This window comes from Micromys minutus (assembly GCF_963924665.1).
Source record: "Micromys minutus genome assembly, chromosome: 31".
In the NCBI taxonomy this organism is placed as follows: Eukaryota; Metazoa; Chordata; class Mammalia; order Rodentia; family Muridae; genus Micromys; species Micromys minutus.
Window position 1 is genome coordinate 26,553,820 of NC_137966.1, and position 15,657 is coordinate 26,569,476.

General features: G+C 42.4%; 1 protein-coding gene across 2 annotated transcripts in view; it reads left to right on the forward strand.

Moving 5' to 3' along the window:
* BMERB1 (bMERB domain containing 1) overlaps positions 1-15,657 on the forward strand; it is a gene marked incomplete at both ends in the record, with an annotated part of 93,530 nt that overhangs the window by 74,521 nt on the left and 3,352 nt on the right. For both annotated transcript variants that reach the window (XM_080908140.1, XM_080908141.1), the window contains 3 exons: positions 6,124-6,197; positions 11,396-11,510; positions 12,278-12,360. In XM_080908140.1, the coding sequence (XP_080764266.1) occupies positions 6,124-6,197; positions 11,396-11,510; positions 12,278-12,360 (272 nt within the window). The remainder of the gene's footprint in view (positions 1-6,123; positions 6,198-11,395; positions 11,511-12,277; positions 12,361-15,657) is intronic.

A 15,657-nucleotide genomic window follows, 5' to 3' on the forward strand; every position in this document is an offset into this window, starting at 1 on the left:
GAATCTTGCTAAATTCTTGTCACATCAGTTCCTACTAAGGTTTCCATCTTGGTTCCATCTAACTGTAATTTCAACTTTGGTCTCCTAGTATTTATAGCAGTTTGCAAAAATGTTTGTTTGCTGGAATCTTTTCAATCTCTCGTTCTATCCATCAGGTTAGTAGAGCTTCAACCAGTGCTGCCTGTTCTATCAGGTTTAGATCTTTCCAGTTGTTCTCTACAACAATCTCTCCTTGGATGACAGGGCATACATGACTCTTGTTGGTTTGGGTGGGCCAGAGCAAAGCCTCTTAGGCAGTTTTTCAACAGGAAAGAATTGTTTAGTTAGATAGAAGGAAAAAGAAATCTGAAACATTTTTTAAATTTTATTTTATAAACCTTAAATCACTTTTTTATCAACATTTAAGCTCTCACATTCTCCAACTTTTATTAATGTTTATTTACTTATCTCAAGTTGAAACTTTCATTTTACACACCATTTAAGACCTTAGGTCCTCCCAACTTAAGCTTTCATACACTCAGACCTTACATAATTTTTTTATATCTTTTTCTATATTCAGTTACTCACCATGAGATACAGGTAGTTGATTGCTAAGTAATACCATTGTAAAGCAAGCTTCTTTACATAAACAAATAATAAAAAGTTACATTGAAATGTGTTTTGTGGGTTTATTGCTTTCTGAATCTGGCGTCTAGACAGATGTAGTAGTGGTTTTAGGAGAGTGAGGCCCGTGACTTGCCTGAATTTTACACAAAACTGAGGAAGCAGCTGAGGCCTTAGTTTCTGCTGCTAAACTGACAACAAATCCACCATTAGCCCAACCGTCATCCCCATCAGAGACCTGAGAAGGATGAATTTCACCTGAGTAAGCAGGAAGTACAGACAAAGAAGCTTCTGAATCTTTTAAGAATAGTCACCCTAGGTCTGTGGTCATTGTGGGCAGAGGTCCCCGGGCAGCATGTCTTCTGGCTACTGGCCCAGAAGATCTCACAGACTTTCCTGTGGAGTAGGAATGTAGTGGGACTGTCCTGCCCTGTCTGGCAAGGCAGGTCAATCAATTCCCCAGTGACCTGCTAGTGTGCTATTTGGACAGCATGCTGTCAGCAATTGAGGTAAAGGGCAGTTCAGCCCAATGGCCAGCTCTGCCACATTTCAAGCAAGTTCTAGGTGGAGGTTCTTTTGTGTCCATTGTCTTTTCTGGAGGACATTAGGGGTGCTTCCCAGAAATGACATGTCTCTGTCATTTAAAGCTTTTTTATTAAACATTTTAAATGTTATATTCTACAGATTTCTGAGGTGTTCAAGGACTGGCTATTAAGCATAACTAAGTTAAACAGTCCTTGTTTGTTTTTAGTTATCTGCTTTGGGCTATATCCTGAGAACATATGAAAGCTAAATAAAGTTATTTTCTTAATTACTTTAGTACTTAGCATAGCAATAACCATAGTTATGACCATCAAAGCTTAATCATCTTTATTATGAAAGTAATATTTTCTGAACTGAAGCTCTTTTAGTACCAAGATAAGACTTTCAACTCATAAACATTGCTCATAAAGGTACTGGGGACTTTCCTGATTCTTACATGATGTACCATTATAGAACACACCAGTTTCCTGTATGACTCAGTTTACCAAAATAGCCACAGCTTAAGAATTCTAGGAAAAGCAAGGAGGTTAAAAATATCTCCTTAACTCGGTCTCTGTTAGCCTAAATCAACCTTAGGTGAGGAGAGACATATTTTTAAGCCTGTGGTTCTCAAGTTCTGCTAGTGAGGTAATCCTGTAAAGGTTTTTTATGTTGTGGTAACCCAATCATAAAATTGATTTTTGTTATTTTAGAACTGTAATTTTGCCATTGTTACGAACTTGCAGCACATACATCAGGCATGTAGGTGACCCCAGGCTACCCTCGCAAAAAGGCCTTTGGATCCCCCAAAAGGTTGCAGTCCTTAGGCTAAGAAACTGTTTCAAGTTTCTTGTCAGACTGCTTAGGGTCATTGTCTTTCTGTGTCAGTCTCTGGTGTTTAGCTGTGACCCTAATTTCTAGCCTTTTATTTATCTAATTGTTAAGATCATATATTAATAAAAAACATAATAAAATATCTTATAAGCTTTAAAATATCCCATGACCTTACAGACTTAAATATTTTAAAAAGCTGTTTTCTTGAATATTTAAGGTATTTTACCCTGTAAAATTACAAAACTTTCTTTATAGAAATTAAAAATATCTCAATTATGTGTTTTTGTAATATCAAAATAAAGTTCCTTTTTTAAACTTGTTATTGATTCTTTATAGATTTCCCATCATGCACTCCCACTCATCTCCCCCTCCCTTAGTACCCACCCTCTACCCTTGCAACCTCCCTCTCAAAAGAAAATTAAACACAAAAACAAAAACAAGCAACAACAACAAAACAAAACCAAAAAAAGCTCATCATGGAAGCTGCAATGTGTGACAGTACAACCTTTCGTCCACCTGTCCACAGTTCTTTACTTGAAAATGTTCATTGCAGTGAGTCTTTGCTCTGGTTGAAAGTCTCTGGCTTCCACTACACTATTAATACTGGATCCTCACTGGGACTCCGCTCAGATATCCTGTTGTTGCCCTGTGTCATGGAGATCCTGCAGATCTGTATCTGTAGGACTGGCCCCTTCACTCACTCCAGTAGTTGATAGAAAGACAGGAGATGGAAGACCTTTTAGAATTCAAGAAAAATGAAAGCACAACATACCCAAACTTATGGGACACAATGAAAGCAGGGCTAAAAGGAAAACGTTATAGCTCTGAGTGCCTCCAAAAAGAAACTGGAGAGAGCATACACTAACACCTTGACAGCACAGCTGAAAGCTCTAGAACAAAACGAAGCAAATGCACCCAAGAGGAGTAGGCAGCAGGAAATAATAAAACTTAGGGTCGAAATCAACCAAATAAAAACAAACAGAACTATACACAGAATCAACAAGACCAGGAACTGGTTCTTTGAGAAAATCAACAAGATTGTTTTCTTAGCCAGACTAACTAGAGGGCACAGACACAGTATGCAAATTAACAAAATCAGAAATGAAATGGAAGACAACAACAGAAACTGAGGAAATTAAAAAAATAATCAGATCCTGCTACAGAAAACTATACTCAACAAAACTAAAAAACCTGGATGGAATGGCTGTTTTTCTAGACAGATACCAGGTACCAAAGTTAAATCAGGATCAGATAAACCATCTAAACATTTCCATAACCCCCAAAGAAATAAAAAAGTCATCAAATTCTCCCCAATCCCCACAAAAAGGCCCAGAACCAGATTGGTTTAGTGCAGAATTCTATCAGACCTTCAAAGAAGACCTAATAGAAATACTCTTCAAACTATTCCACAAAATAGAAACAGAAAGAACACTACCCAGTTCGTTATATGATGCCACAATTATGTCTAAACCACACGAAGACCCTACAAAGAAAGAACTTCAGACCAATTTTCCTTATGAATATCAATGCAAAATACTCAATAAAATTCTTGCAAACCTAATCCAAGAACACATCAAAACAATCATTCACCATGATCAAGTAGGCCTCATCCCTGGGATGCAGAGATGGTTTAATATACAGAAATCCACCAATGTAATCCACCATATAAACAAACTCAAAGAAAAAAAATCCACATGATCATCTCATCAGATGATGAGAAAGCGTTTGACATAATTCAACACCTCTTCATGATAAAAGTCTTAGAAAGATCAGGAATTCAAGGTCCGTACCTAAACATAGAAAAGCAACATAAAGTAAACCGGTAGCCAACATCAAACTAAATAGAAAGAAACTTGAAAAAATCCCACTAAAATCAGAGACTAGACAAGGCTGTGCACTCTTCTTATCTAAAAGAGTACTTTAAGTTCTAGATAGATCAATTAGATAACAAAAGGAGGTCAAAGGGATACAAATTGGAAAGGAATATTTGCCAATATCACTATTTGCAGATGATATGATAGTATACTTAAGTGACCCCAAAATTTCCACTAGAGAACTCCTACAACTAATAATTTCAGCAATGTGGCTGGATATAAACAAGTCAGTAGCCTTCTTCTACTCAAAGGATAAACAGGCTGAGAAAGAGATTAGGGAAATGACACCCTTCACAATAGTAAAAATAATATAAAATATGTTGGTGTGACTCTAACCAAGCAAGTGAAAGATCTGTATGACAATAACTTCAAGTCTCTGAAGAAAGAAAAATCGAAGACTTCAGAAGATGTAAAGTTTTTCCATGCTTATGGTGGCATGATTAATACAGTAAAAATGGCCGTCTTCTGAAAGCAATCGACAGATTCAATGCAATCCTCATCAAAACTCCAACTCAGTTCTTCATAAAGTTAGAAAGAGCAATTCTCAAATCCATTTGGAATAACAGCCACAAAAACAAAACAAAACAAAAAAACAGGATAGCAAAAAACTATTCTCAACAATAAAAGACCTTCTTGGGGGAATCACTATCCCTGATCTCAAGCTGTACTACAAAGTAATAGTGGTAAAAAAAACTATATGGTATTGGTACAGAGATAAACAGGTAGATCAATAGAATAGAACGGAAGACCTAGAAATGAACCCACACATCTATCATCACTTGATTTTTGACAAAGGAGCTAAAGATATCCAGTGGGGAAAAAGACAGCATTTTTCAACTAATGGTGCTGGTTCAAATGGTGATTCAGCAAGTAGAAGAATGAAAATTGATCAATTCTTATCACATTGTACAAATATCAAGCCCAAGTGGATAAGAACGTCCACATAAAACCAGATATGCTGAGTACAATAGAAAGTGGGGGAAAGCCTCTTATACATGGGCACAGGGATACATTTTCTGAACAGAACACCAATGGCTTATTCCCTAAGATCAAGAATTGAGAAGTTGGACCTCATAAAATTGAAAAGCTTCTGTAAGGCAAAGGGCACAGTCAATAGGACAAAATGACAACCAACAGATTAGAAAAAGATCTTTACCAATTCTACTTCCAATTGAGGGCTAATATACAAAATATACAAAGAACTCAAGAAGTTACACTCCAGAGAGCCAAATCACCCTATTTAAAAATGGGGAACAGAGCTAAACAAAGAATTCTCAATTGAGGAATACTAAATGGCAAAGAAGCACCCAAAAAATGCTCAATATCCTTAGTTATCAGGGAAATGCAAATCAAAATAACCCTGAGATTCCACTTCACACCAGTCAGAATGGCTAAGATAAAAACCTCAGTTGACAGAAGATGCTGGCAAGGATGTGGAGAAAGAGAAACACTTCTTCATTGTTGGTGGGATTGCAAGTCTGCTACAACCTCTCTGGAAATCAGTCTGGTGGTTTCTCAGAAAATTGGACATAGTACTATCGGAGGATCCCGCTATTCCACTACTAGGCAGAGGGTCAGAAAATTAAACAGAGGTATGTAGTAATGATGAATGGGGAACTGGGATAGCAACCAGAGTCTCAGATGCCAGGAAAATAAGAGCCTCCCAGGACCCCACATGGATGACATTAGCTGAAATACCCTACAAAGGGGAGGGAGAACCTGTCAAGACTATATCCAGAGTTAAGCATGGCCCCCTGGTTAAGGGATGGAGCCACCCACCCATCTCCAAAATTTTAACCTAGAATTGTTCCTGTGTAAAGGCAATGCAGGGACAAAGAGTGGAGCAGAGACTGAAGGAACCATCCAGACCATCCAGAGACGGCCCCTCCTGGGAATCCTGCCTCCCTGCCTCCCTGCCTCCCTGCCTCCCTGCCTCCCTGCCTCCCTGCCTCCCTGCCTCCCTCCCTCCCAGTTTTCCTGCCTCCCTGCCTGCCTGCCTCCCTGCCTCCCTCCCTTCCAGTTTTCCTGCCTCCCTGCCTTCCTGCCTCCTTGCCTCCCTTCAAATGGTAGACTGTAGTCCCCTAGAACAACTCCTTTTCTCCCTTAAGTTACTTTTTTGTCTCAGCTGGTCCCTGGTCACCCAGGCATCCCTCAACCCAGGCAAGGTCACATTAAGCAGAAGCTGTTGGAAGATGGCACCTACTTTCACCAGCCTCCTATGTTTAAACAAGGCTAGTGCTGGGATGTGTTCTGCTGAAATAACTTACTGTGTGGTGTCTTGTCCCCACAGGATGGATGACATTCAACTCTGCAAGGACATCATGGACCTGAAGCAGGAGCTGCAGAACTTGGTCGCCATCCCAGGTAACATGTGTGATTACATCACATCATCTGTTGCCACAGCCAGGGCTTCTCATCTGCCCTCTGCACCTCTGGGATTGAGAAGAGAGGGTTTGTCTCATTTTCTAATGGGAATTCATTCAGTCTTGCAATGGAGGCTCATGCAGGGTGTGTGGCCTGCACCTATAATCAAAGCAATTGGTAAGCAGAGACAGGAAAATGACCCACACATTTGAAATCAACCTGGGCTACTGTCTGAGACCATATCTCAAACCAACAATAAGGTAAGCAAAGGTTTATGTCAGGCAGGGCCACCTTGGAACCTCAGGCAAGCCACTTTATTTTTACAAGTCTAAGGTTTTCTTTCTTTGAAATGGAAAAGAAATATACCTAACGTCAATCTCACGAGGGACTGAGTGGAACAGTTGAGTGTCAGAACATTTTGCTAGTATGAACAGAGACCTGGGTTGAACCGTAGCCATGCAAAGGATGATAAAGCTGCCCAGTGTAATTCTCTCTGAGGTAAATGCACACTTTAGGTCAAGCATTTCTATCATGTATGGAAACAGGGAGAGTAGCCCAGTCACAGGCTGTAAGATTGGGGTCAAACCTACATCTATCAGTTATCAATGATACTGATTATCTGACTTCTTTCCTCTTAAATAACTTCCCTCTGCAAATACTCTGAGTTATGTGTCCTATGGCCCTTGTGCTTATCAAAAGACCAACCAGTCATGTCCCTGTTGTGTAAGTCAGGGTTTTCTGGAGGAACTGAACCCATAGAATTTAATAGAATTTATTAGACTGACTTACATGATATGCTTTCAGGAGTCTAACAGTGGCCTCTACATACTGGAGAAGCTAAGGACCCAGTAACTGCTCAGTCTATGAGGCTAGATACCTCAGAAGTCCCAACCTGGTCCTGAGGGCCTGGCAGATTCCTGTAGAACAGTTCATATTGGAGGGCCAAAGAATCTGGTTCTAATATCTGCAAAGAAATGTGACAGTCACAGCAGCAACAACAAGGTAGATTAATTTACAAATGGTTGATAAATAATAGGCAAAAACCAAAGCTTTACTCTTACATCCTTTATGTGTGTGCAACCAGAAGGTGACAACCACATCCAAGGCCAGTCTTCCCACTTCAGATAACCTGATTAAGAAAAGCATTCACAGTTGTTTATGGTACCTCTTCTTTCAGTTGATTCTAAGATTACGCATCATACCTTTTGACTCAGACATGTGTCTGTCTGACGTCATTCCACTGACAGTGTGCATGGGAGTCTGGTAGTGCTAAGGAGGGATTATTAATAGACACAGCTTATTTTTTGAGAACTTGGCCTTGACAAGTGTTTTACTTAATTTAGTTTTCCTAAAATGTAGTACTAGTGGGCATGGCTGGTGCATATAAACAACTGTTTAATGAATGTTTGTGCATGTCTAGGTTACAGACAACCTGGAAGTGATTTAATATATACAAGAGGATATTCAGGGTCATAAGTAAATACTAATAATGTTAGAACTTGGAAAATCTGATGCAGGAGGATCATGAGTATGAATGAAGTCTGCCTATTTCAAACCAACCAACCAACTTACAACAACTCTAGGACAATCTATGTTGAACCTCTGGATGCTCAGAGTGGTTGAGGAACCCAGAGTCTGGGAAAAGAGGGCAAGTAGACCATCACAGAAATCCTATCTGTTCTGGACGGTAAAGATCACAGATGAGACAAGAGCAATGAGCCAGAGAGACCAGGTAAGAAGCCATAGCATTGTCTAGGGAGGATAGATTGTGGTCATAGCTTAGGGAATGAAAGAAGCAAGAACATAGGGGCATCAAAGGCTAGAACCTATGGTGCTGTAGGTGAAGTGGATTTCTTAGTGCTTCGTGAATAAAAATGAGGGCATGACCACTCCTGTGTATGGTTGAGGGAAAGTCTCTTGTTGTAGATATGAGGGAGAGAATAGTGAGATGCTTCTGGAAAAGTCCAGACTAAGCATGGCCAACAAAATAGTCTGGGTTGTGACAGGAGAGAGCTGGGGGAAGAGTGAGAGGAAGAAAAGACAGAGGAGAAAGGGCTCAACAGGACTAAGAGAACCAAGAGAGTATGCATGGACCAAATGGCTGGGTTATACTGGAAAAGAAGGGGGAGGGGAGCAGCCCCTAGGTTGGGGAGGTTTAGAGTAGAGAGAGGGTTGAATGAGAAATACTGAGGATACTGTAACAGGAAGAACCTGGCAGCCAGCATCTTTTCTGATATGTTAATAGGCATCTCAGTTAGCCCTTTGTCCTGAGTTTCTTTGGGATCAGATCTTAGGTGGGGTAATGTTGGCAAGCTAAGGGTTTCAGCAGTGAGTGTCAGGAGGTTGGTGGGAAACGTTGGTAAGAAGTTTATGATCGGCGGATGAAGAGCATTGACCACGGTTTGGAGTCTTGGGGAAGTGCGGATTAGTAAGGCTCACAGAGTAAGTCTGAGGAGGTGGCTCCTCCCTTGGTTGGAAGTGCTGTGGCTGCGAATCCAGGAGAGCCCAGGGAGTGCTCAGCTGCAGGAGCACTGGAAAATGTAGGCGAGACAGCTATTTCTCAGAAGCCTAGCACACCTGGCAGTCATCAAGTGGCTCTAGCTGAGGGCTGAGAAGGCCTCTTGGGAATACCGGAGTGCTGTGAATGGAAAGGGAGATGTCCCCAGTATCCTTGTGAGAATCTGTGGGTGCTTCCTTGGAGAATAAGGCAGAGAGGGCTCTGTAGTGCAATCTGTGGTCTGGGAGGTCATACCTGGGGTCCACCCACAGAAACCATGTACCCTCATCCAATGGGTGTAGTGCCCAAGAGCTGCAGATCATCCATGCTTGACACACACCGTGGTGGCATTTCTGTCAGTGACAAAGCTTGACCTTGCCTGGCCTTCCAGGAAGCTCCATGTGTCTTGTAGGTTATACATCCATAGATTCAGCTCCCTGGAAAATTAATATCCCCACTGAAAGTTACACTGGCCTTCTTTTTGTCAAAATTCCTAGATGACATACACGATAACTATTTACTTAATGTTTGTGTAGTGGTCCATGTTACAGGTGACCTCAAAGTGATTTAACATATACAAGAGGATTTTCGGGGCCACATGTTTTGCTGGCTAGTTTTGTGATAACCTTATGCAAGCTAGAGTCAACAGAGAGGAAGGAGCTTCAATTGAGGAAATGCTTCCATGAGATCCAGCTGTAAGGCATTTTCTCAATCAGTGATCAATGGAGAGGGCCCAGCCCATTGTGGATGGGGCCATCCCTGGGCAGTTGGTCGTGGGTTCTGTAAGAAAGCAGGCTGAGCAAGCCATGAGGAACAAGCTGAGCCAGTAAGCAGCATCCTCCATGGCCTCTGCATCAGCTCCCGCCTCCAGGATCCTGCCCTGTTTGAGTTCTGTCCTGACTTCCTTTGGTGGTGAACAGCAATGTGGAAGTGTGAGCTGAATAAACCCTTTCCTTCCTAACTTGCTTTTTGTTCATGGTGTTTTGTCTCAGAAATAGATACTGTAAGTAAGAGATGTAAATACGGTGTGAGAGTGTGCCCAGCTAACGTGTCAGATCTCCAGAATGTTGTCCACCTCCCTTGAGACAGGGTCTCTCAACTGCTCATTAATTGGACCAGATGGCCATTGAAACCCAAGGATATGGGTGTCTCCACTTTGCCAGCACTAAGATTTTAAGTGGGCCCAACTATGTCTGGTTTTTTTCTGTGAGTCCTGGGAATTGAACTCACGTTCTCAGGCTTTAAAGGCAAGCAGCTTACCAACTGAGCCATCCCTTGACCCTATATCATGACTTTTCCAAACCTCTGTTTCTACACCTGTAAAATACATAGAAGAAGGAGCACAGTGCAGTCACATTAGCAAAAGAAGACACCAACAGAACTGAATACATATCCACAGGCCAACCTAGATTGCAGCTTAGCTTCAGGAAGTTGGAGAGACATTGCACTTACTGAATACCTCCTGCTCACCCAATCAGATGTCTCTGTTGCAACTCTTGGAGCTTGGCCTTGGAGGTAACTCAGAAAACAGTGATGATTCAGCAGGGGGTCCCAAGGTAGGAGATGGCCAGGGTCTCATGTTGTAAGAGGTAGTGAGGAGCTATTCTGTGTTGAGGGTTTATGGATTTATCTGCTAGTGACAGCTTGTTGAAGATGGGGGCGAGCGTGGAAAAAGGAAGGCACACACAGACACACACACACACACAGGGTCATTTTTATATGAATTATAGTTGGCTATTGCTAGATAACTTTTGGATGGAGACTAGAGAAAATGCTAACAATGGTGGCATATGCCTTAATTCTCAGCACTTAGGAGGCAGAGGCAGGTGGATTTTTGTGAGTTCAAGGCTATCTTGGTCTATATAGTAAGCTCTAGGACAGCCAGGGCCTTGTAGAGAAACCTTATCTCTACAATCAACAATAATACCCACTCCCAAACATCGATAACAAAAACAAACAAACAAAAACTAGTAGCTAGAACCTGAGGAGCAAACCCTGCCCTAGTATTGCTAACACTACGATGAAACACCATGAGCGGAGAAGCTTGAGGAGAAAAGTGCCTTATACTTCCAAATCATTGTTCATCACTGAAGGAAGTCAGGATATGAACTCAAATAGGGCAGGACCCTCGAAGCAGGAGGTGATGCGGAGGTCACAGAGGAGTGCTGCTTACATGCTTGTTCCTTGTGGCTTTGTCAGCTTACTTTCTTTTAGAATCCAGGATCACCAGCTCAGGGATGTTACCACCCATGATGGGCTAGGCCCTCCTCCATCGATCATTAGTTAAGAAGATGCCCTTCAGGCTTGCCTACAGCCAGATCTTCTGGAGGCGTGATCTAAACTGAGGTTTCCTTCTCTCCAGTGACTTTCATTTCTATCAAGTTAGTATGAAACCAGCTCTCGAGCACAACACCCGGTGTTGGCCACTAGCCTCCACCTGCATCCGCAGACATGAATGAGCACACAGACACATATGTGTGCTCATCTACAAACACGCAAGAGGTCATGTTGCCTCTTCAAGTTTACCCAGAGGATGAAGTAGTGAAGCCATTTGTCCAATACTGTCCCCTCAGACTCAGTGTCTCCATCACGTATGCTTGAGACAGGGTCCCATGTGTTTCCCCAGGCTAGCTCACGCTCCTGAGTGCTGGGGCTGCAGACATGCACCAGCATAGCTGCCTCACTGTTTTCTCCTTCCCAGAGAAAGAAAAAACCAAGCTTCAGAAGCAGAGAGAGGATGAGTTAATCCAGAAGATCCACAGACTGGTGCAGAAGAGAGACTTCCTGGTGGATGATGCTGAGGTGGAACGGTTAAGGTGGGCTCTAGGCCATCAGACCCCACAAACCCACTGTCTGTACCTGGGACTTATGGCCGTGCCAAACAGGCATAGCCTCTACCATTGCTCTGCATACACCAACCCTCTCTGACTTCAGAACCCATTTCATATTCAAGAGAAAAACTATTTCATCCTCCAGAATTTCGCAAGTCCTGTATATCTTAGCTGATTGCCATTTAGGCAGGTGGGCAGGAAGGAATTCCATCGTGTGATAGAGGATAAAGCTCCCTATACAACGTCTGGATGCATCAAAGCAACTCTCAAAACTTGTCAATATGTACAGAGCCCTGTACATGACGGAACCATGACAGCCTCTCCCAGGCTTATGCTGTGCCCCCTTTACCCGCTTGCTGTTTCCTGTCTATTGTACCTGCCTATCTTGGGCTGGGAGCCCCTGGCTCTGGATCTCTACAGCTGACTAAAGGCCCCTAGAATGCCAGGCCTGGGCGCAGCTGTGTCTTGAATATTTTCATCCCAAGACAAAGCCTTTGGAGTTTCTCTTGATGTAGGGGACAACTTCCTCTTCATCATCCATTTTTTCTGAGCACTTCTCCAGTCTTATTTTATTCCTGGAAACCTTGAAGGCAAAGATGACTTTTGAGATGAACCCTGAACCTTGTGTGTGTGTGTGTGTGTGTGTGTGTGTGTGTGTGTGTGTGTGTGTGTGTCCCCTCTTCCTAAGTCTCACTGGTGTTTTCCTTGCTGACTCTATTTCCTTCTTTTCTTCTGCATGTCCACCTTCCCAGGGAACAGGAAGAAGACAAAGAAATGGCTGATTTTCTGAGGATCAAGTTAAAACCTCTAGACAAAGTAACCAAGTCTTCAGCCAGTGAGTGCTTGCATGGCTTTCCCTCTTTTCCTACCAAAAACAGAAGATTTCAAAGAAGTGAAGGACAAGGGGGCATAAGACATGCTTTATCAATACAGCTTGAACATGGGGTAGCAGCAGACAGGGTGAGGCTCATGAGCTAGCTCATGCCGTTTCCCAGGCCATGCCCTGACATGTTCCATGCTCCATTTAATGTTTTGCTACAATAGTCTTGAAACTTAATAATTTTGGCTCCAGGAGCTTTATGTTGTCATTTTCTCAAGTGTAAGTAACTAGTGCCACCAGAAGCTGTCCTTGTATAGTTTGGTATTTTTCCAAAAGGAACTGGATGGCTACTGGAGCCTTCAGGAGCTCCAGATGCTAATAGGACTGGAATCTGGAAGAGCCAGAAACACAATTCTGAAAATAATTATTAATTATGAGACACACAGAGCAGAAAGGGTTTTGTTTGAGACAAGTTTGGGAATACCTCATGTCTGCCCAGGTGTTACAGTGATCAGGGACCCAGTGTCACTATCTTCTCTTTCTTGATGCAACGATTGGCAGACATTTCTAATTGCTACATTAGTGAGGTCTCTTTCCATTGTAAGAAGTGAATATCCTTGAATACTGGTGGTGCACATCTTTAATTCCAGTACTTGGGAGGCATAGACAATTGGGTCCTTGTGAGTTCAAGGCCAGCCTGCTATACATAGAAAGTCTCAGGCTAGCCAGTGTTACATAGTGAGAACCTGTCTCAAAAAGAAAAGGTATTCACCTAGTTAAGTTTAGACTAAGCAGAAAATGGGGAAGAATTGAGAAAGAACAAAATCTCAGGCCTCAGGGGCACAGCACTGTTAGACCCGCCTTTTTTTCTCTCCACAGTTCATGTACTTGTACACTAGATCCATTTTCCCTGTGTACTGGACCTGCAAGAACAACTTGAAGGAGGAAAGGTTTATTTGAGCTCCTGGTTTCAGAGGTGTCAGTCCACCATAATGAAGAGAGCGTGATAGAGAAGAAAAGTTGACATGAAGTCTAGGAGTCAGAGAGAAAAGACCATAGGAAGGGACCTAAACAAGTGTACCCCCAAAGGCATGCCCTAGTAACCCAGTTTCCCAAGTGGGGTCCTCTACCTTCTCCCACCTCTAGTGACGCCATCATATTAAGAATCCTTCAAGGGATGACTCCATCGAGTAAGCGAGAGCCTCTCATTCTAACCTTCTCTAGATCACCACCATATACACACCCAGGGATGTGCTTTACTAACTAGACAATTCTCAATCCAATCAATTTGAAAATTCATACGAATCATTATACTAAAGACCTTCTCCACTGACCAGAAGCCTAGAGCCAGAGCTTGGCACCTCCAACGTAATGCCAGACTTTCTCTTGTGTATTAGAGTTCTCTAGAGAAATAGAAATTACAGAGTAAATATCTCTGAGTATCTCTCTCTGTTCTCACTCTCTCTCCACACACACACACACACACACACACACCACACACGGTATAATCTCTAACACACACACATATGGTATAGTCTATATCACACACACACACACACACACACACACACACACAGACACACACACACACACACACACACACACACACACACACACACACACACACACACACATGATCTAGCTAATCCAACAATGGCTGTATATCAATGGAAGGTCCAAGAAACCCAGTACTTGTTGAGTCCATGAGGCTGGATGTCTCATCTGTCATCAGCATATGCTGGAATCCTGAAGTAGACTCTAATGCTAGTGAAAGAATGGACTTGCTGTTGAGAGCAAGCGGGCAAAGAGAGAGAGCAAGTTTCCTTCTTCCGTGTCCATTAGATAGGCTGCCAAAGAAGGTGTAGTCCAGATTTAAAGTAGGAAGTCTTACCTCAAAAGATCTAGCTACCCACCTCAAAGATCCAGAATAGAAGTAGGTCTTCCCACTTCAAACAAGTTAATTAAGGAAAAAAAAAAAAAAAAAACCCTCACTTACCCAGGCGGCTGCAGAAGATGGCAGAGGGACAGGTTCTAGTATTGGCTGGCATACTGCCCCACAAGATAAAGAGAATCCTGGCTGCATGGAATGGCTCAAGACATTGGATGGAATCCCTCCACTCTATGACAAGGAAAGGGGGTGGTGGCCTCTGACACCCTCAAGGTTGTACAGCTGAAGCCTACTAGAAAGTTTGCTTACCTGGGGTGGTTGGCTCGTAAGGTTGGGTGGAAGTACCAGGCAGTGACAGCCACTCTAGAAGAGAAACTGAAGGAAAAGGCCAAGATCACTATCGAAAGAAGCAGCTCGTGAGGCTACAGAAACAGGCAGAAAAGAAGGTGGAGAAGAAAATCTGCAAGTTTGCAGAAGTCCTCAAGACCAATGGACTTCTGCTGTGAACATAAATATCTTTGTGCCTTAGAAAGAAAGAAAATAAGAAAGAAAGGAAGAAAGAAAGAAAGAAAGAAAGAAAGAAAGAAAGGGAGGAAGGAAGAAAAAGAAGAAAAAGAAAAACCCCTCACAGGTGTGCCCAGCCATTTGGGTTTTAGTTAATTGCAGATATAGTCAAGTTGACATCCAAAAATAACCATCACACCTTGTGCCTAAATAAATACATTTCAGGTGCAGACTGATCCCTTAGTTTTTTGTTTTGTTTTGTTTTTAATCTTGGGGACTCTATTATCAAATCAGTGGTGAAAATTGAGCCACATGTCAGGTCCCTTGCAAGTGGTGTACATTTGGTGTTTTGATTTTTGTTAAAATAGTTACTTTATCTATGATGCTATGTAGAAGGAACATGTTTCTGCCCTCTCACATGCCATTAGGCAGAATCTTTCTATTTGACATTTTATAGAAGAGGCAGGCATGTGAAGAAACTGACTTTAGGCAGGGCTGTGTGCCTTGTGGTTTTAGTGACATTTCTGTATTCTCCACACTTAACAACGCTGTTTCCACAGGTCATCAAGTGTGGCACAAAAATACTGGGTTTGTAGAAATTCTCCAAAGGGCGTCCACATCTTACGCATACAACCTTTAGTAGGTAACAAGTTCCAAGATTATCTCACAGTAAAGGTTTGAAACCCATGAAAAAATTGCATCACCATGATTGGAGTCAATGGATGCAACAAAGAAATGACATTCTAAGAACCGGATAGAACCGGATAGAAGAGAACTGTCAGGGGCCAGTGCCATGGCTCAGTAAGTAAAGACACTTGCTGCACAAGCCTGACATCTGACTTTGATCTCCAACATCCATGTAAATGTGAAATGAGAGAACACCACAGTCAGCCTCTCCCTCCATGGACACATGACCCCCA